Below are 20,791 nucleotides of genomic sequence, written 5' to 3'. Positions count from 1 at the left end.
GGGGTCAGAGATTTTAAGATGGATTTGGGATTTGGGCCTGCCCTGTCCTCCCTCTTTCTCCTTCCTCACCTCCATGTTCTTGGTGATGTTGGCACTCACAGATTGGTTTAGAGTAGAAAATCACCATTTAATATAGGTAATAGGCATTGGGAAAACTGTAACCATGTAACATGTAATGTACCATATAAAAGATAGAAAATCACCATTTAATATAGGTAATAGGCATTGGGAAAAACTGTAACCATGTAACACGTAATGTACCATATAAAATATAGAAAATCACCATTTAATATAGGTAATGGGCATTGGGAAAAACTGTAACCATGTAACACGTAATGTCCCATATAAAAGATAGAAAATCACCATTTAATATAGGTAATAGGCATTGGGAAAAACTGTAAACATGTAACACGTAATGTACCATATAAAAGATAGAAAAGCACCATTTAATATAGGTAATAGGCATTGGGAAAAACTGTAACCATGTAACATGTAATGTACCATATAAAAGACAGCAGCAGCCCTGGGTGGGAGAGAAGAAGCAGTCGGGGTCAGAGAGGATGTCAGGGTGTGTGTGTGCCTCTGCCTGAGCTGTGAGCAAACCCCAGCAGCCCAGAAGAAAATCTTTTAGATAACTTGCAATAAACTGCCTTGAGACCCAACAACAGAGACTGCTGAGTTTTCTTTGGAAGCTCGGGTTGGAGGAGAGACTTTTCCACCACACGGAGCTACCCTGACCTAGGCTGAGCTCGGGCACTCATGTTTTCCTTTCCCCCACAGCTGTCCTCAGCGCTGCTGTTCGACGCCGTGTACGCCGTGGTGACGGCGGTGCAGGAGCTGAACCGCAGCCAGGAGATCGGCGTCAAGCCCCTGTCCTGCGGCTCGGCACAGATCTGGCAGCACGGCACCAGCCTGATGAACTACCTGAGAATGGTGAGAGGGGGGCTGAGGGCTGCTCCTGGCTGCCGGCAGCAGGGTCTGGCTACAGGATGATAAAACATTTTGTTTCACTGAGGATAAAGAAGGAACGGACCCAGAAAATGAAATAAAATAAGTAATGCGAGAGATAAAGAGACGGGAGGACGAGATGAGGAAAAAGAGGAACAGGAAAGGCTGAGACCCCTAAGTGAGTGGTATGACCAATTGGAAAAACAGTACACAAAATGGGGATTGCCTGCTTCAGACCAGAATCTATTTGTGGATCTGATGCAGGAGATTGCCACAGAACTAGGGTTGACTAATTGATGGATCTGTGGGTGGCTGAAATCCACTGAGAAATGGCCTTGGAAGGGTGAGGGTTTGACTCCTGAGCAACTATTGAAGTGGAAGGCTGACAAAACTCCCAAAATAATTCAAAGACCGGAGAGGTACATGCTGGACAAATGAGTAATTGGAACATTCTGCCTCGTCAGAGAGAGGAGGGAGTATTCAGAAGTTGTAGGATACACTCCATGTGTATCCACTCTAACCTTAAGTTCTACCAGCAAAATTAAGACTTGGCAGCCCGAAAGCCCTACCGGGTATTGGAGCCTGGAGAAAAAGGATGAGTGCGAATGGACTGATAAAATCGGCTCTTTGAAGGTAGTGAAAAGAGAGATCTGAGGGTTTGGGTTGTCATCGGCCTTGGAACGACATGAAACTCTCCCTTTTTCAGGCTTTGCTGCAAAAAAGCTGGACTTCAATTGTTTTTGTTTTTGTTTTTGTTTTTTTTAAATATGAATGTTTCTAAGTGATTTGAGCTCCGACTTGAGCTGATACGAGATCATGCAGTACAATTGCTCAAAGCTAAAGGACAAGATGTATGTTTCCCTATGGGTTTGGACTCCTTTGAACCCAAAATTGTCATTTGTGGAACCAAACAAGCCTAAATCGGGCATGAGAACACTCTGAAATCCCATCCTTGTGAAATAGTTGGAGTTTGTGGCTCCTCAGAGCTGAGGTGACCATGCAGCAGGAACAGTTTTCTGACCCTGAGCGTAAATGAGACAAGGAAATTTTATAAAGGTTTTTTATTTATGAGAGTTTTTTTTCCCCCCAAAGGAAAGCTGAGCTGAACCTGAGCATTGTACCACTTTGGCCCATTGTTTTAAATCCCACATTTAGCCAGGGACAGCCTGGGATGGAGGGAGGCAGTGAGGGGATGTGGAGCTGGTTTTTCCAAAGCAAGGAAATCTGGGGAGTCCGGCACCTTGTGCTGCTGATTCCCTGCTCCTCTCCTTGTCTTTTCTCCTCTAGCCAGACTCCAAAAATAATTAGGACTGAGCTAAGAGGGTTGCATTGCTGTTCCTGCTGGAAGTGTGGGGTGTGTGGGGCCATCCCTCCGGGCTCTGGACAGAGAACTCTCAAAACCTTGGGCCTGTAAGCCAAAGCTTAGAATTAAACACAGGATTTGATCTGAGACCTTGGAAAAGGCTTCCAAACTTAGGTGCTGGAAGTGAGAATGTGGATTTACAGTTTAGAGCAGAGACACGTTAAGCTAAGTAGAGAAAAGTTTAGAGTTTGAGAGTGCATTTTTTTTAAAGCTTGATATGGCTTTCCATTCTTTGCTGGAATCCACTTTGTTCCTGAACCTCTGGAGACACAAGCATAGTTTTTGCCCCAGGTTATTAGTGGAAATGAACCTTCAATTTGGACCTTCAAAATTTGTCCCGTTTCTGGGTTTCTGCTCAGGACTAAAGGATTTTCTTTCAATTTTGCCCGTGTCCTATTAGACCAATGCCTGTAGTGGGGTGGGGCAGCCTCGCTGGGCGCTGTAACTGAGTCTCTCTTGCACAGGTAGAATTGGAAGGTCTCACCGGCCACATCGAATTCAACAGCAAAGGCCAACGCTCCAACTACGCCCTGAAAATCCTGCAGCACACTCGTGGTGGCTTCCGGCAGGTGAGAGCAGCCGGGAGGTGGCCTGGGCTTGGGGAGATGCTCTGGGGACCAAAACGGGCTGTGAACCCCCCTTGTTTGCACCACGAGGTGCTCAGGGTGTCACTCAGCGTGTTGGACTTCACCAGGAACGTGCCTCAGGATGGTTTGGATTTGTCTTAATCCATCAGGCCCTGGAGGATGTGATGGCAGAGTGATGCTGCTGAGGCAGGGATGGGCGAAATGACTCGCACGATTTCAGAAGGCAAGCGAAAATTTATTCAAAAGCACCTCTCTCTTTTATAGAGAACATCATGAACATTAATTCCATTGGTCTTAAAGTAAAATAATTTCACCTGATTGGCGCACTGGACTTAGGTCAGTGTGGTAGAACATCCTACAAACAATATGAACAAACAAGATAATCGATTGTTTACATTCCTCTTGGACTTTTCCCAGGCAGAAATCTTTCTCTTTTTCTCTTTGACTGAACTGAGAATATCCACAGCAGAGCCAAACTCTGGCCTGTCACAGGTGCTAATTTGGGGCAGGGAGTCTGTGCCAGCTCACACCCACACTCCTTTAGTTCTTAAGCTTGTGGCTGCATTTGCTTAAAATTACTTGGATGGGGGGAAAATGGGGGAATTTTCTATGAAATGGGAAAAAAAAATGGGTTCTTTGAATCTTTTCAAATTGTTTCTGGGAAGGAAAGCAAATGGGGCAACCCCATGTGAAGAGCTGCCCATCATCTCCCCGCTGTGAGGGGAAGTTCAAGTTCATTTCACTCTGGGTTTATGGTTGCTGTCTAACAGGTTTGCTTAGCTCACACTCATTTACTTTTTGTCTCGGTGCTCGTAGGTTCCTCACAGCTTTCCTCTGCCCACAGAACACCGAGCAGATTTCATTAAAATCATTAATTTGAGTGGTAATTCCTCATCTCACACTTTCTGCCCAAGCCATATTTTCTGGTTTGAGCTGAAGTTGAGGATCTCAGACTGATGAGATTACATGAAACAAATCCAAGGAATTTGCTGGTAAATCCAAACCATATTCAGGAGAAAAAAAAAATACAAATCCCAGAGGAAAAAAAAAAAGGGGGGGTTTCATCTGTCTTGTTTCCCTGCTGACAGCTCCACTGCTGCCCTTTTCTCAGAGACTGCCACTTCTAGATGCTGGCAGAGAACAAAAGCTATTGTACCCTACCCTCACCAACAGAGCATTTTGGCACCAGGAACCCTCTCCTGGCCTGGCAGCAGTGAATTTCAGCCTTGGCAAGGATGTTACCTGCCAGTTCTTACCTGTCAAGTGACAGCTTGGCTTTGATGCTGCCTTTCTCCGAGCGAGCAGGGGGGATTGGGATGGCATTTTCCCCACAGAGATCTCTCACAGCATCAATGCCCTTTTAATCCTCTCCCAAACCCATCACCCTCTGAACAGAAGTGACAGATCCAAGCCCATCTGCATTAATAAGAGCACAAATTCAGCTGGATTCGGGAAGGAAATGCTGCAAAGCTCCCTGTGACAGCTTTGGTTTTGATGTGTTTGAGTGTGGCAGGGACTGCACGTTACACTCACAGCTCCTCTTGGAGCAGAGCTTCTCCCAGAGCTCCTTGGGGAGCTGTGACTGCACCTGATCTGCCCTGAGACTGAAGTCTCATCTCTTCCCCACAAACCTGGCGTGACAGGAGAAAACCTTTGCTGACCTGCTGTAACAGCTCGGTAAAAAAGGAGCTTTGTGTCTGTGACATGCCCAGGAAAGCTGCGCTGGGATCAAGCTTCCCAAATTCCCCATCAGGCTGCAGGGGGATGAAACACTTCCAGCCACGGGGAGAAACTGCTGGAAGGTCAGGGCAGTTCCCCGGGGCTGGCTGCAAGCCCTGCCCTGTCACAAACCCACCAGGAAAGGGCTGATTTTTATAAAACTGCTCCTGTCTCAGCTTTTCTGCCTTTCTCAGGTGTCACAATCTGAGGTATTGGTGATTCTGAGATTGTAGAAAGTCTCTGTCTGTCAGCCCCCTGCCAAAGCAGAAGCCATAATTGGTCTGTGCTGGTTTCCAGGTTGTTTATTCTGTTTATCTCTCGCATGTTCTGCTGCCCTGCCCAGCTCTGTCCTGCAGGGCAGTGTGTGGGGCTCTGCCCTCAGTGGGATGTGACAAACATTCAATACCAGAAACTCCCTGGGCTGCATTTACAAGAACGTGCCAATATCTGTCACCTACGTTGGACAGTGTGTCCCCAGCCTGAACCCACAGAAAAATGCCAACACCACAGTGAGACATGGAGGGCATGAAGAAGGAGAAAAAGGACAAGGCACACCCAATTTCCTCCAGCTTGTCCCCTTTGGACCCCTCATCTAGAATCCTAACATTTTACTTTTGCACCCGTGCCACACTTAATTATTACTGATATCAAACACTCAGAGCTGGTAATTGATCCTGTAAGATTGAAAACTCTTTTCCATGGCCAGAGATCACAGCCAGTGTCTCTGGGGGCTCTGTCCAGGGGGGTTCCTGACCCCTGCCAGGGTCCCAGGGCAGCCAGAGGGAAGCCCTGGGTTCCCACACTCAGGGAGCTTTTCTGACCCACAGCAGTGCCCAGAGGGGTTGCAGGGCCCCTCCCAGCCTAAGGGGGTTTGTTGAGATGTGTTTAACTGGGAGGAGCATCCCCAGAGAGCTGTGACACCTGCCAGGCTCCTGCCCAACCTTCCTCCCCTCCGTGTTCCTGCAAAGAACAGCCAAAGGCAGCTCTGCTGTGCCATAAATGCTTATTTTCTTGTTGCCAGCCTGGCTCCTTTTAATGAAAAGAACTAAATAAATCATTAGAAATATTTTAATTAAAAGAACAGGGTAAAGAACAGGCATTCACATCCTGGAGACAATCTTGCTCCCAAGGGTTGCATTAACTGATTTGTTTGAAACACTTCCATTCCCTGCTTGGTTTTAACCAAGCTCATTCCTCTCTTCCTCTCTTTCCCTCTCCTCCTCTTCTCCCTCCATCCAGTGAAGCCACAGGGACTTCCAGCTCGTCAGCTTTGATGGAGAGCTCACAGAATTTGGAGGCTGATCCAGCCAGGGAGCAAATTAGAGATGCTTAGGTTCTCTAACTTGCTGCTGCTTTTGGGCAAGGGGAGGCAGGGCTTTTTGACATCCAATTTTTAATACATTTATGTAACGCACCAAACGCGTCTTTCTTTTCCTGATTTAGCTTAACCAGAGGAATTTTTTCCACAGCCATATGAGAGCTGCTCTCTCTGCTCACAGGATGCTCGATAAAGCACAGGCTCATTAATGTGCTGGTGATCTATAGATCTGACAAGGGCTGCGTTTTGTAAATGTCATCTTTTTAATTTTTTCCCCCCTTTCTTTGCATCTCTAAAAAACACCACAGGGTTCCAGCAGACTGATTTGCTGTAAATCACGAGCTGAGGTTTGGGAACTTTTTCTTTTTTTATTTTTATCATATTTTTAATTTTTCCCCCTTTTCTTTGCCCCTCTAAAAAAACACTTCAGAGTTGCAGCAGAGTGATTTGCTGTAAATCATGAACTAAGGTTTGGAAAGTTTTGGGGTTTTTTTTTCATATTTTAATTTTTCCCCCCTTTTCTTTACCCCTCTAAAAAACATTGCAGAGTTCCAGCAGAGTGATTTCCTGTAATCATGAGCTGAAGTTTGGGAACTTTAAATTTTTTAATTTTTTTTCATATTTTAATTTTTTTGCCCCTCTAAAAAACACTGCAGAGTTGCAGCAGAGTTATTTGCTGTAAATCACGAGGTTTGGGAACTTCATGGGCGAGGTGATTTAGAGAGGAAAAGGGGAAGCAGCAGACCCCGACCCCAGCTCTCATCCTCATGAATCCCAACATTCTCCTCTGAACCACAGGCCCTGCTGGTGTCCTGAGACAGAGCAGTGCAAGGTTTGGGCTGTTAATTGGGATGTTGATGAGATACAGATGAGTTCCCCACCAACACCTCTGGGACCCTTCTCAGCCCCTGCCGCAGCAAACCTTTTTAATTGAGCAGCAGCTAATCAGCCTCGGTGGGAGCGGTTCCTCTCCAGCTGCTGCCCCCCAGGAACAGCCCAGGAACAGGTTCTGCCACGAGCTCGATGGTTTCTGCCCCCAAGGACCTGGCAGGCTCCGGGGGTGCCACCACAGCCCTGCCAAGTGTCAATCACACGGTCCAGAGGGGACATTTGGGGAGGAGGGGACATCTGGGGGATGCTGGTGGCCTCAGGGCTGAGGTGTGTGTGCACCTCGTGGCTCTTTGGTTTAATAGTTGATGCTTTCAGTGCTAATCTCAGAGCAGGAACTTTTGCCTCCTTGCTGTGCTGGCATCACTCAGGAATCCAACCCCGTGGCTGTGTCCTCAGAGGGATTTCCTTCATTTGTTTGATTCCCTTTTTCCCTTCCCGGTCACTCCCAGATTCCTTCTCCTTGGGGCACCTTGATTGCATTGTGCACTCCTCCCTTTTCCTGGGGAGGAGATGATGGCTGCAAGCTGGGGGACAGCACCTGGAATCAGAGCCCACAAGGTGCCTGGTGCTGTCTGCCTCTTCCAAAATCCGGATTCAGGACTGGCTTTGCCTTAATTTGAAGCTGGGAATGGTAAATGGTAAATACCTGTGGTGCCTCTGAAGCTCGTGGAGAAGTCTTGCCCTGTCATCGCCATGCCTACAGAAAAATAAGCAGATTTCATTAAAATCACTGCTTTGAGAGGTATTTCATCACCTCACACCACGAGGAGCCTCAAAGCTTCTCCACACAGGGTGGAAGGAGTGAGCCAGAAATGCTCCACGTGGGGATTTGCTAGAGATGAGAAATATTTCTGTGCCACCAACCCAAATATCACCTTTTTCAGAGCAGCTAAATTGAGGCACCTCAGCTGCCTGTGGGGATGGAGCAGTGGCACGAGCAATGGCACTTCCCTGCTCCTTCCAGGCTCGAGGCTTTCTGGGCTGCTTCACCCCCGAATTTCAGTTTGTGCTGGCCTCGAGATGCCTGTGGGTTTCTGAGGCAGAGCTGCCTCTCCTCGGGGCACAGGGAGGTGCAGGGGTGATGCCGTGGGGGCCACACATCCCTGAGGACATGGAGGGAATTTCTCCACCCAGCCCTGGGCTGTCACCAGGTCACGTAATCCCTCTCGAAAGGTGCTGAGCTCCAGCTTGCACCCAGCTGCTTGTGCTGCCCTCGTTGCTCTTCTAGGACAGGTGTCACTCCAGCTCCTCTGATCATCAGGAGCCTCTCCCCTGCTTTGTCAGCTTGTTTATTTCTGGCTGGTTTGTATGTATTTATTTTTGTGCCAACGCCATCGTTTCAGCTTCAAAAAGCTGTTCTACCTCTTTGCTACAGACCTCCTCCACCTGGAGTATTTATAAAGACCAATCACATCCTCTACTTAAAAACCCCGAGTCCTAAAAACCCTGAAGTCCTTGTCTAGAGCCTTAACAACAGGATGGTCTCACCCCTGTCCGTGTGGAGCATTTGATTGTTTTTTAGCAGATGGATATGTTTTCTGTTTTCCAGAGGCTCTTTATATGTAGATAGAGATGATTAAAATCACCTTGACATCCATCTTGCAGAAGAGGAGTGTGAGGGGCCCAGACTCCCTCTGCCACTGCAGGAACAGCAGCGTGAGGAGCTTTGTCAGCCTGTGAGGGGCACAGGGGGAGCTGGGGCCAGCAGGATGGGGAGAAGTGCCCCAGCACCTGGGATTCATGGCCTTGGTGCCTTTAAAAGCAAGGTCAAGCCCACCGCAGTGTCAGGAGAAGAGGCAATTAGTCTCAGCACGTGCCAGCAGGGGAGGGACAAATTGGAGAACAGAGAGGGCTGTTAAAATTAAAGTTAATCTGTCACTAATCTCTGGTTGAGAGATCCGGGAGGGGAGAAAAATTAGGCAATGTTTGTGAGTGATGACTTGCTCCGAGAGGCGATTGCTGCTGCTCAGCAATCAGCAGAGCTGGGGAATTCAGGGGGGATTTATCCTCCTTGGATTCAGACCAGTGAAAGCTGTGCTCCAAGGGCTCCCTGCTCGTCAAATGGGTGGGAAATCTCCCACTTTTGGGGCTGTTGTTCCCTGCACTAGGAATGGTGCCAGAGCTCCAGGAGAGTTTGGACAAATCTCTCAGGCACGGGGTGGCATTTCTGGGCTGTCTGTGCCGGGCTGGGCTTTGATGATTCTGAGTGCAGAGCTGTCCTGCTGGCCCTTCCCACTGCTCCTTGTGCCTTGGGATCAGGAGGCTGGATTTGGGACTCCTCACAGATTCCCACTGTGGCTTCTGGGTCACTTGAGCTGGATTTGCACCTGGGACAGGAAAGGACTTGGCCCTTCCCTCAACACCCAGAGGGATTTGGTCTGTGAGGGTGTCTGTGCTGGGCTCAGATCCAAGTCCTCGAGCCTTTGGTCACACCAGAGGCCAAACAATGCCCAGAGCAGGCACGGAGTCAGTCCCAGGGCTCCACACTGCCTTTCCCTCCCCTGCACATAGCAAGATTAACCCGTGACAGAGAGGAAAATCAATTCGTTCGTCCCATCCTGACAGCGAGAGGACAGCCTGCCTCAGTCCCAGTGCCACAGCAAGGACATGGGTGGGCATGGATTTGCTCTGGAGAAGCTCTGAAAACCCCCCTGCACCTCTGGGGTCACCCACTGCCTCTCAGGGCCACTAGAGAGGTGTCAGAGGACACCAGCAGAGTGCTGGAACCTGATGGGACAGAGGAGGAAAAGGTGGTTCAGATGGAGCTGACCTCCCTCAGCCCTCCTGTATCCACCAGGAAAAGCAGAGGAGGAAAAGCAGACACACTTTTAAGGACAATAAGAGAGCAGGAGTTTAATTTGCACATTCTGAACGAGCTGCTGGAGGTGCTGATCTCCCTGCCCAGAGCTCTGAGGGAAGGAGATTAGGCTCTTGAAGTTAAAATTAGGTTTTGTGGAATATTCCTCCCCCCTGGCTGAAGGCAGTTGTGTCACAGCTGAATCACGATGTCCTCCCGAGCCTGGGGGGACTGGTTCCTGCCATCCAGGGGGAATGCAACCACTGGTTCCTGCCCTCCACGCTGGGAATTTGGGTTTGCTGCAGCCACACTGATGTTTGGGTGGGTCAATTGGTGTGAATCAAAGGATTTGGAAGTGCCTAATTGTGGTAATTAAGAGCTAGAAGTCATGGAGCAGCAGCACTGAGAAGGTGGCTTTGTCCCATCACCTGCCACCAAGGTGGAGGGCAGAGGTTCCCACCACCACGCTGAGAGGGACAAGCCCAAAGATTAGGAACTTCTGGCTAAGATGGACCCATTTGGTGGCATCTGGGGACAACACACCAGGCTGTGTGCCTCCCAGCTCCCAGCTTTGTCCCCGTGCAGGGCTCTGCAGGGAGGACACGTGGGAAGGCAGCACAGGGCCAGGCTGATGGCCCTGCAGAGCAGGTGGGGGTGTGCACAGAGGGTTAATCTCTCTGCTGACCCATTCTGGGGTTGTGAAGGTAATGGAGCATCCCTAAACAGGCCAGCTCGAGGGCTGTCACTCACCAGAGCCATATGGGCAGTGACTCGCCCTATAAATCCCCTTATTGTGCTGTTTATCTCTCCAGATTGGCCACTGGCACGTCTCTGAAGGGCTCAGCATGGACAACAGGATCTTCTCCTCCAACATATCCGACAGCCTGTTCAACACCACGCTCATTGTCACCACCATCCTGGTAAGGGAGGGGGGCACCTGCAGTTCCCACCGGGCAGCCCAGCCCTCAGGGGTGGGGTCGGCTGGGACAGGAAAGGGCTTGGTCCTTCCCTCAGCACCCAGAGGGGTTTGGTCTGTTGGGGTATCTGTGCTGGGCTCAGATCCAGCTGGAATCCTGCTGCCTGCTCCTGCCCCTGATTTCACACAGCAAGGCTCGAATCGCAGCCTGGGGGGACAATTCCTGGCAGTGCAACCAAGCCCAGGTCAATGTCTCATGTGGAAATGGCATTTGATGGGTTCAGAGGGGCTGGGATGGGGACACGCTGCCAGTCTGCATCCAGATCTGAATGGGGCTCTTGTTTGGTGTGCAGCTGCTGAGCTGGAAGGGACACTTGCCCCTTCTACCCATAAAATTATAAAAATTGGCCAAAATGGGCAGGATTTTTATGGAAACTTGGCATGTACAGGCACCACATGTACAGATTCCCTTCTAGGCTCTGCATGTCCAGTGATTTTTTTTTTGGTCCTTTAAAGACACCCAAACTCCTCACATCCTACAAAGTTTGTTGAAAAGGGGACAGACTGGAGAAATATCTCTGTGCCAGGAGAGATTGAAGTCTGGATGTCGTGCCATGACTCAGAGAAGTCACTGGGCTGCTCTTGCACTTCCCAGTTGGAAACAGCCCCCAAATCATCATCCCTTAGCTCTGCTTCGTGTCCTGAACCAGGACAGATCTTCACACACCAGGGGCCAGGGAACACCAGTGTGCAGCCAGCTCTGAGAGCTTGGCACACCTCAGCTCCCAAGCTTTCCTCATCAATCACATCCAGCTTGAGAGGGATCCATTGTGCTGGGATGTGCTTTTTGGGCTCAGAACTCAACGTTTTCTAAGGTTTCTCCCAAACCAAGCCACCCTGTGAGTCCCTGGCACTGCCTTCCCTGCTCCGTGCTGGCGGGACGCCTCGGCTAAGATGGGAATGACAGCTGCCCAGTTTCACTGCAGGAAAACCCTTACTTAATGCTGAAGTGGAACCACCAGGAGCTGGAAGGCAACGACCGCTACGAGGGTTTCTGTGTGGACATGCTGAAGGAGCTGGCGGAGATCCTGCGCTTCAACTACAAGATCCACCTGGTCGGGGATGGCGTCTACGGAGTCCCCGAGGCCAACGGCACCTGGACAGGGATGGTCGGGGAGCTGATAGCTCGGGTAAGTGGAGCAGCTGCTCTTTTAAACTCTGCTCTGCTGGGCTTTGGAGCTGCAAACCACAGTGCTTCCTGGTTGTCTTGGTTTGGGAAGGCAGGTGTCTGCTAACGAGGTCAGGAGCCTCTCCTGAAATGGGAAAAAAAGATGTTTTTTTTCTTTTGGAGCTCCTCCCTCCAAATTGAAATTAAGGGGGGGGGGGGCTCTCAGGCAAAATGTGGGAGCAGGAATAACAGTTCTTTATTTTATATAAAATAAACAGTTGTTTATTTTTTATATTTATATAAAAATATAAAATAAACAAGTCAGAATACAACCTGACAGCCTGTTGGCTGCAGTCCAATTGGAATTGTGGCTGCAGTCCTCCTGGAGTGTCAGGTGTGGTTCTGTTGGAGCAGTGATCCTGTAGAAAATCTGTCTTCCTGCAGTGCAAGAGGCAGCTGTTCCTCTGGGAAATCCAGTGCAGGTGTCCCAAAATCCAGATTATATCCAGGTAGGAATGCTTGGCTCCTCCCTCTGGGTGGAGCATCTCCCAGTGGGAGCTGTAATTTTATCAGCCATGCAGTGACATTCAATAGGCCATTAACAGCAGATGTCTCCCCTGATAGAGGATTGGTTTGTGGAAGAAATAAAGAAAAACTGCCCAATTTAGAGAAGACAACTGCCACACCTCCAACAGATGGGAAATTAATACATCTTGCCTTGCCGTCTAGGACAGTGATGATGAGGCTGGATGGGGGTTTAGTCTGTTTGGGAGGCTTGGAGCAGAGGATTGGCACTTAACGTGTTCTCCTGATGGAAAATGTGTTTCTTGGGGTGATGTGGCAGTGTGGGAAGAAGTCAGAGCAAGAGCAGGGCTGTGGGATGCTCTCAGGGGTGCTCACTTTGTTGGGAAGGAAGTTTGGACTCTGGCGTCCCATGTAAAAACTCATTACACAATAGATTATTTTTTTCCTAGCGGAAAGATTAACAAAAACTTGCAACAGGAAAACGCAGAGCTTGGTAGAAGCTGCAAAAAATTTATCAAACCACACTGGGATGGAAGCAAGTGAGAATCCCATTTCTGCCTAGAAAAGTTTTGGCAGATTCAGTTCAGCTGCTTAACTCAGTGTTGCTTTTGGAGAAGCACATTTCCTATTTCCTTGAAGCGCATGGCTCAAGATCTTTTCACTGCTCTGCTCTGTGGAGCTGCTGCCCAACAGCAAAGCTGAAAACTGAATTATTTTGCTGGGTTTGACAATAATTCTGTGTACTCCTGGGCTCAGCCAGCCTGGACCCTTCTCCCTGCTCTTTGTTTTCCTCTGTGGTATTTCCCAGGCTTCCTGAAGCTTAAACACAGCCCACAGAATGCTCTGAGATCCTTGGGAAAATAGGCTTAGCCACAGCTCACGGTGGGATTGATGCTATTTAAGCCAATACTTCCTCATTGATTCCTGCCTTGTCATTCCTGACGTGCCCCTGAGAGTCCAGTGCCACTTTCCCAGCTGGTGACAAATCCACGGTGACGTGGGTTGGTGATAATCCCCTCACTGTGGGAGAGGAGACCCTGAGTCATTTGCTTTCTGCAGAGCAGAGGAGCAAGGGCCCAAATCCATCCCCTGTGGCTCCAGGCAGGGATCTGAGGCTCCTGTCAGATTTTTCCTCCCTGGAAAATGAGCATCACTTCCCCTTGTGGTTTATTGGGCACAGTGGAATTTGGCTGGAAGTTGGGCTGGAGGATTTTGGAGGTCTTTTCCATGGTCCTGTGCTCTTTAATGGGTCCAGGATCTCTAGAAATGCCCACTGGCACTTTCTGCTTCTCCCCCACGTGGCAAAGGGCGATGCTCATCCCACTTCAGGAGTTTCAACTGGGTGTTTGAGGTCAGCTGGGACAACTGTTTGTCTGAAGAGGGAGGGATTTGGGGTTTTCTGCGGGTCACTGAACAGTCTGGAGACTCCCCTGAGCTCTCCCTGTCTCTGGGGTCACCCTTCCCCACGCAGTCGCTCTCACCGCCAGCTGAGATCCCACCCCCATCTGCTCTTCTAAAAGAGCTTCTGGGAGGCTGTTTGCAAATGCTCCAGGCTATTGGCATAGTTTTTCCCCATCTTTGTGTCTCAGTGTGTACACACACACACAATTACACTCCTGCAGCATTCCTTTGGGCAGGCAAGAGGGAAGGAGCTGAGAGCTCAAAAGAAGGGAGCAGCCATCAAACTCTTGGCCTACTAACCTTGGCAGTTCCTCTTCATTAAATGAGACTTTTTGGAAGGTTGTTTTTCTCCAGTGATGAGTATTTTAGCTTCATCTTCACACAGAAACCGTTTGTTTCTTCTGCAGCTCGAGCTTTATTTAGGAGGGTTTTTTGATTCTGCAGGGCAGAGCTGTCAGAGCCTGTGAGGCTGGATCACAAATTGGGGAAGAGAAACAGCTTTGTCTCTTGTTCTCCCTATATCCCTGAGAGTTTTTATAATGGTTTCAGCAAGTTTTTGATCAATCCCAGACAGAGAGCTCAGGTCAGCCAGGGCAGAGCTGGGTGTGCTTGGTGTTGTGTTTATTCAGGGCTGCCTGGGATGTTGTTTTTTGAGGGCATTTCACTGCCCAAGAGGCTTTTGTCCATCTTTGCCAGCCAGTTCCCAAGGGAGTTTATCCTTGATTCCAACCCCTTTTTCACCCCTGTCCCATGGGATCCAGCAGATCCTGTGCTGGGCACACGTATTCCCCTTTCAGTGGATTTATATATTATATAAATTTATATATATATTTATATTTTTACTCTCACCCTTTAGGACAAAAAGGGGATCAGCTGGGGCACAAACCTCTCATAAAAGTCCCCAGTTCTTCCCAAAAATGAAAGCTCTGCCTATGTCCAACACAGGAAAATAATTTCGCCTTGATCCTGATCAGCCATGGGAAAATAAGGTTTGACTCACACTCACTTAAGGTGCAGGACCAAAAGGTCACAGAATTATCCAGCCTCCCTTGTAATCCCTTTGCGGCACAGAATCTCCTCAGAGCAACTCTAGGCTATTTGGGAGAAAATATTTCATTTTATTGCTCCTAAATTAACCAGCTATTGATTTATTCTTAAGCGCTGGGAATTCCATTACAGCTAATTGTGCACCCTGATATGATTGAGCAGGATGCTGTACAAACACAAATCCCTTGTTGACCCAAATTCAGCAGTACATATCTTATTGACCTGCTCACAAAACAGGCTGGGAGGTGAGGGAGAGGGGAGCTGGGGTGGCTTGGGAATCCTGTACACTTTGTGATCAGCTCATGGAGGTTTGGCTTGGGAGAAGCCACTTGGAAGGACTCGGAATCAGGGAATTGTGATTTAGTTTCAACCCCCTTTTACACCTTCCACTATCCCAGGTTGCTCCAAGCCTCATCCAGCCTGGCCTTGGACAATTCCAGGGATGGGGCAGCCACAGCTTCTCTGGGAATTCCATCCCAGCCCCTCACCACCCTCATAGCGTGTGAGATCCCCGGGCTCTGTCTGCTGTCTTCTTCTTCTCTCTCCCCACCCAAGGCTGCTGCTATCTTTTATATGATATATTACGTATTACGTGTTTACAGTTTTCCCCCAATACCTATTACCTATATTACAAAGTGCTTTTCTACTCTAAACCAATCCATAAATGCCAGCATCACCAAGAACATGGAGACAAGGTAGACGAAGAAGGAGGAAGAACAGGCTCAGGCCACTTTCTTCCATCTTAGAACTTCTGACCCCCATGTACAAAGTAAAAATCCCCCCTGTACAGGTGCTAAAACCCCCCTGTACAATACTAAAAAAATTTCCCCTCTACTTTGTAACTACTTTTGCTATACTATCTAACCTTTCGTGGCTGTTCCACCTTCAAATTTGGAACTCATTCCATGGCTCAAACTCAAAATCACAGCTGTTTGCAGCTGCCTGCCAGGGTCCAAAATGCTTCTGACCAAGGCCTGGAACCTCTAAAAATGTCTGAGAGACATTTTGAGTTCCAACAACAGAAAGAATTCCTTCCCAATATCTCTTTCGGTTCAAAGCCTCTCCCCGTTGTCCTGTCACTCCAGCTCCTGATGAGGAGTTCCTCAAGCCCATCCTGCAGTGAGACATGTCACAAAGGCAAAAAGCCTGCCCTGAATTGTCCCTCTGAGCATGCAGGGCAGGGAGATGCAGCACCCTGCTCATTCTGGAGTGAGCAGGGCACTCAAGCCACTCTCCCTGTCAGCCCTCCTGGCTCTGGCACAGACAAACAAACAAGGGAGAGCAGCAAATCTCCTCATCTCCTCCTTTCTGGCATCAGAGACTTAAAGGGCATTTGGGCTGGAAGAATTACATCCTGCTCCTCACTGCTGCAGTGCAGCCCTGGCTCAGAGTCCCTGATGGTGCCTGCTCTTCCCCTTCTCTCTCTCTCCAGCACATCCTCGAGCTGAAATGAATTCTCTGGCATGACACAAACCAAGGGATGTGTTTTCACAGCACCGTGACAGCCTTGGCCTTGTCCCACCGTGCCTGGCTCGAATCTGGCCAGGATCAGTGGTGATCAAAGCCCTTTTTAAAGGGAGGGACATGAAGCCCATCTTGTCCAGCCTCAGGAGCAGCAACACCAAGAGCAGGAAAGCCCTTAAAGCTTTGGGGTGCTGGTGTTCCTTGCTGGTGGCCAGGCACTGCTTTCCCTTCAGCTGCTCCAAAGCTGGGGACGGCAGGAAAGGGAAAGAAGGGAAAGACTCTCCATAGCTGGCAGAGTCCTGCTCCCCTCTCACGGTGTGCAGAGAAAAGCTGTGTGTGGCTGAGGGGAGGCAGGGGAGGCTGTTCTCAGCCGTGCTGGTGGCAGCTGTGACAAGGAGAGGGGCAGTGGGTGGCTGTGCGAGCACGGCGAGGGGACGGGCAGAGGGGTCTGCAGAGCACTGCTGGAAAATCAAACCAGGATGGGGAGAAGGTGTGAGCTGGGCTGGTCCCATTGCTGCCCCTGCGTGCTTTGTGTCCCTGGTGCTGCACCTCAGCTGGCTTTGCCACGGGCAGGGCGAGCACCTGGTGCTCCCACAGAGAGAGGCCAGGTGAGCAAGCACGGGCCAGGGCAGACCGGAGGCTGACACCTGCACCAGGTGCTCACCCTGCCCCAACTGGGGCTTGCAGGGAGAGCTGCAGCCTCCAGGCTTTCCAGGCTGTCACTTCTGATACGGCAGGACTCACACTTGTCCTTAAAAAAACCCCAGACACCTGTTTGGAGTGCCCCTCGTGCCTCCGAATGCAGGAATGGGCATCTGGGCATCGGGGAGTGCCATGGGACAGCAGAGAACCTCTGGGGATCCATCAGGGCCACCTCCAGCTGGATGGGCTTCCCCAGGGACACCCCCAGGGCTGCTGGCTCTGCAGCGGTGGGTCCTGAAGCTTGAAGAGCTATTTCACCTTTCTGTGAGGCCTTTTGAGCACAGGGACAGTGCAGAAGAAGGCTTTGCTGGCCCTGGTTGTGCTCTCAGGGCTCGGTGGGTGTCAGAATCTGAGGTATTGGTGATTCTGAGATTGTAGAAAGTCTCTGTCTGTCAGCCCCCTGCCAAAGCAGAAGCCAGAATTGGTCTGTGCTGGTTTCCAGGTTGTTTATTCTGTTTATATCTCACATGTTCTGCTGCCCTGCCCAGCTCTGTCCTGCAGGGCAGCGTGTGGGGCTCTGCCCTCAGTGGGATGTGACAAACATTAAATACCAGAAACTCCCTGGGCTGCATTTACAAGAACGTGCCAATATCTGTCACCTACGTTGGACAGTGTGTCCCCAGCCTGAACCAACAGAAAAATGCCAACACCACAGTGAGACATGGAGGGCATGAAGAAGGAGAAAAAGGACAAGGCACACCCAATTTCCTCCAGCTTGTCCCCTTTGGACCCCTCATCTAGAATCCTAAAATTTTACTTTTGCACCCGTGCCACACTTAATTATTACTGGTATCAAACACTCAGAGCTGGTAATTGATCCTGTAAGATTGGAAACTCTTTTCCATGGGCAGAGATCACAGCCAGTGTCTCTGGGGGCTCTGTCCAGGGGGGTTCCTGACCCTGCCAGGGTCCCAGGGCAGCCAGAGGGAAGTTCTGGATTCCCAAACATGAGCAGCGCTGGTGACAACGCCACTGTCACAAGCACCCAGGGGATGTGGCATCCAAGGAACTGCTCAAGCCAGGGACTGGAAAGGATCCCAGCCCTGTGCCCCCAGAGCTGTCCTGGCTTGTTCTGCAGGTGTTTGACACAGAGATCCCCAGCCCCAGCCTCGCTGCCTGCGCTGTGTCCCCGCAGCCTGGCACAGCCCGGGGTGGCCATGGGGCTGCACTGGGCTCTTCTTCTGGCTGCTTTCTGCCATCCCATGCCGTGGGAGGCTTCTCTGGGATCCTCTCGGGCTGGGGCTGACGTCAGGGCCCATTCATCACCATTAGCTCCGAGCTGAGCCCTGTCAGAGCCCGCGGCGAGGGGGCGGATGCCGCCTCTGGACTGGCAGGCCCTGCAATTTGCTCCTGAAGGATGCTTAATTGTTGTTCCTCCTCGGGAGCCCGGCTCAGCCCCCGTGTTTAATGTCCTTTCCAGAGCCCTGATGCAGGCAGAGCCCACGGGAACGCCAGGTAGGGTGGTGGTGGTGGCAGCTTTTGTCTGGCACGCCAGCCCACCTGGGTTTCCTCTCACCTAGCGAGGGTCTGGCCTTGCTTGGGCGGTGTGTTGTCAAGAGAAGTGGTTGTCTCCACTCCCAAAAAGTCTGGGTCTTTTTCCAAGCCTATTTCATGCCAGTATTTATAGCTGCAATTGTGCTGGCAGGATGAAAAACAGCCCCTCTTCCCCTCACTCCCAATCCTTTGCCTCCTATTTTTCCCTTTCCCCGGAGCCCAGATGTGGACAGAGTGTGGGGAAACAAAACAAAATCCATTTCTCCTCCCCCAGGGCATTCCTTAGCCCACAAAATGCCAACACCTACCTGTGCTCAGGTGGGGAGGCTGGAGAGAACTCAGCTTTGCAGAGCTCCTCTGCAGCTCCACCGAGCTCAGTGAATCCCAAAAAGTTTTGTCAGGAAGCCGAGTTGAAAGCATGAAATGGATGAAATTCAGGCAGAGAAGTCTTTGCATGCCATTCCCAGATCAAAGTCTCCTGCTATCAGAGATCAGCTCTTAACTTGCATGACTGAACCTGCAGAGAGAAGAGAGAGGGAGAGAGATGAGGAGCTGGAGCTCTGCTGCACAAAGTTCTGCTCCTCTGATGTGGCAGAACTCCTGAAAAGTTAGCAGGGGATGAGCAGAAGGAAATAACTCTGATGGAGATGAGAGATGAGGGAGCTGGGCACAAAGTCTGAGTGCCTGGGGAAGGCTGTGCTGTGCCTCTGCTCCCTGACAAAGGCAGGGGGATGGATTTGCCCTGTATTTTGTGTAGGGAAGAGCAGCACAGGATGCTGCTGATGATTCAGCAACACCAAGATGTTGTTTCTCCCCAGAGAACCCCAAATCTGGACAGACCTGGGGATGCTGCTGCTCCTTCAACATCGCCTTTAGATTTTCCCCTGGACAGGAATGAAAATTTCCTGAAAGCTTTGGCATGAAATCCTTTTGCCATGGCATTTTTACCCTCTGCTTTAGTCTGTGACTTTGCTGGTGGAACTGTGTTTAATTTGGAGAACTGAGAGGAGAATTCCATTGTCAGACTAAGCTGTATTTTCAGCAGGGGCTTTGCTTGGAGAGCTCTGCCCGGGACAATGGCACCTACAAACCTTTTAATAGAGACAAGAGGGGTTTAGGAAGTGGGACAATTATTGTAAATGCAGGTGAACCTGGTGAGAAGAAATGCTGATGTCTGACTCCAGCTCAGAAGGCTGAATGATTTCTTTATTATAACTATACAATAATACATTAATATACTATTTAAAGGAGATACTAAAACTACAAAACAACTTTTTCTAACTCCCATATCTAACTCCCAACTCGTGCCCCTCTCTGAGAGCCCAGCCCCAGGTGGGTTGGGTTGGCCACCAGGCTCAAACAATCCTCACCAGAATCCAACCAAGCATCACCCCAGGTAAACAATTCTCCACACACATTCCACATGGGAAAAACAAGGAGCAGAAATAGAAATTATTTTCTCTTTCTTTTCTCTGTGCTCCTCTATGAAAAAATCCTGAGAGAAGAACGTGTCTGCCACAGACAATGGCACCTACAAACCTTTTAAGCAGAGACAAGAGGGGTTTAGGAAGCTTTAAGCTTTCCTCATAGATAAAATTCTCCACATGCCACGTCCCAGAGATGAACTGATCCCGTTTCAGTAATCTGCTGCTGTTTACACAGGGCTCAACTGCTCACACACCGCGTTGGGATTATTGGTGCCTTTTAAAAAGCCTGTGGGTAAATGTCTGGCTGTGCAGAAATTCTCCTCAGCTCCTAACTCATTGCAGCCTGAACCTCTCAGGAATCGGTAAGAGCTGCTTGGAAACAGTTGTAAAAACCTCCAAGCAGCACGTCCAAGGTGTCACCTTCTCCGTGACCCCTTCCTGGGCTCGTGGGTCACCTTCCCTTCCTTTTCCCCCTCCTGGTTCCAGCAGTGCTGCTCTCCTCTCTTGCAGCCTTTCCCAGGACCTCCATCAGCCCTGGCATCTGCACAGACCTTGTCAAATTTAGGGACAAAAAGTGCAAACAGCTTTTCTTTCTCCCCCATCATCTCTTTTTCCACATGCATAATCATCTTCCTGCAAAGCAGAGAAACAAATGGATAAGGGAGTGGAGGTTTCATTTTTTTACAGAAAGCAATTACAGACATTAAAAGAGCTAAAGTAATAAAAATAATATTTAAAATTCAAATCCCTTATCTATATTACAAGGGTATTAACATGAGAAGAAGTTATTTTTATTTTTTTTTCTCCCCCCTAATCTCATTTGCTTCGCAGGTCAATCTGCAAACTTTAATGCCAGTCCTCTGAATTTTATTATTTTATTTTTTTTGTTTGGAGACTGATCTGCAGTTCTGAAGGTCTGATTTTGGCAGGTTTGTGAGCTCCATGGCTCAGGGGTGAGGATGCTGCTTTGTCACCAACCTGTGGTGCTTGCTTGTACCAGAAGGGACAGCTGTGTTCAACGGGG

The 20,791-nt window shown here is 49.6% G+C and overlaps 1 protein-coding gene across 1 annotated transcript in view; it reads left to right on the top strand.

The window, feature by feature from the left end:
* GRIK4 (glutamate ionotropic receptor kainate type subunit 4) overlaps positions 1-20,791 on the top strand; it is a 207,757-nt gene that overhangs the window by 167,338 nt on the left and 19,628 nt on the right. Inside the window, exons 9-12 of the mRNA XM_031506858.2 lie at positions 781-933; positions 2,776-2,880; positions 10,436-10,543; positions 11,526-11,729. Coding sequence (XP_031362718.2) covers positions 781-933; positions 2,776-2,880; positions 10,436-10,543; positions 11,526-11,729 — 570 coding nt within the window. The remainder of the gene's footprint in view (positions 1-780; positions 934-2,775; positions 2,881-10,435; positions 10,544-11,525; positions 11,730-20,791) is intronic.

Source organism: Lonchura striata, chromosome 23, assembly GCF_046129695.1.
Source record: "Lonchura striata isolate bLonStr1 chromosome 23, bLonStr1.mat, whole genome shotgun sequence".
NCBI lineage: Eukaryota > Metazoa > Chordata > Aves > Passeriformes > Estrildidae > Lonchura > Lonchura striata.
The sequence above is the reverse complement of the archived record's forward strand: the minus strand, read 5'-3'. Positions and strand labels throughout refer to the sequence as shown.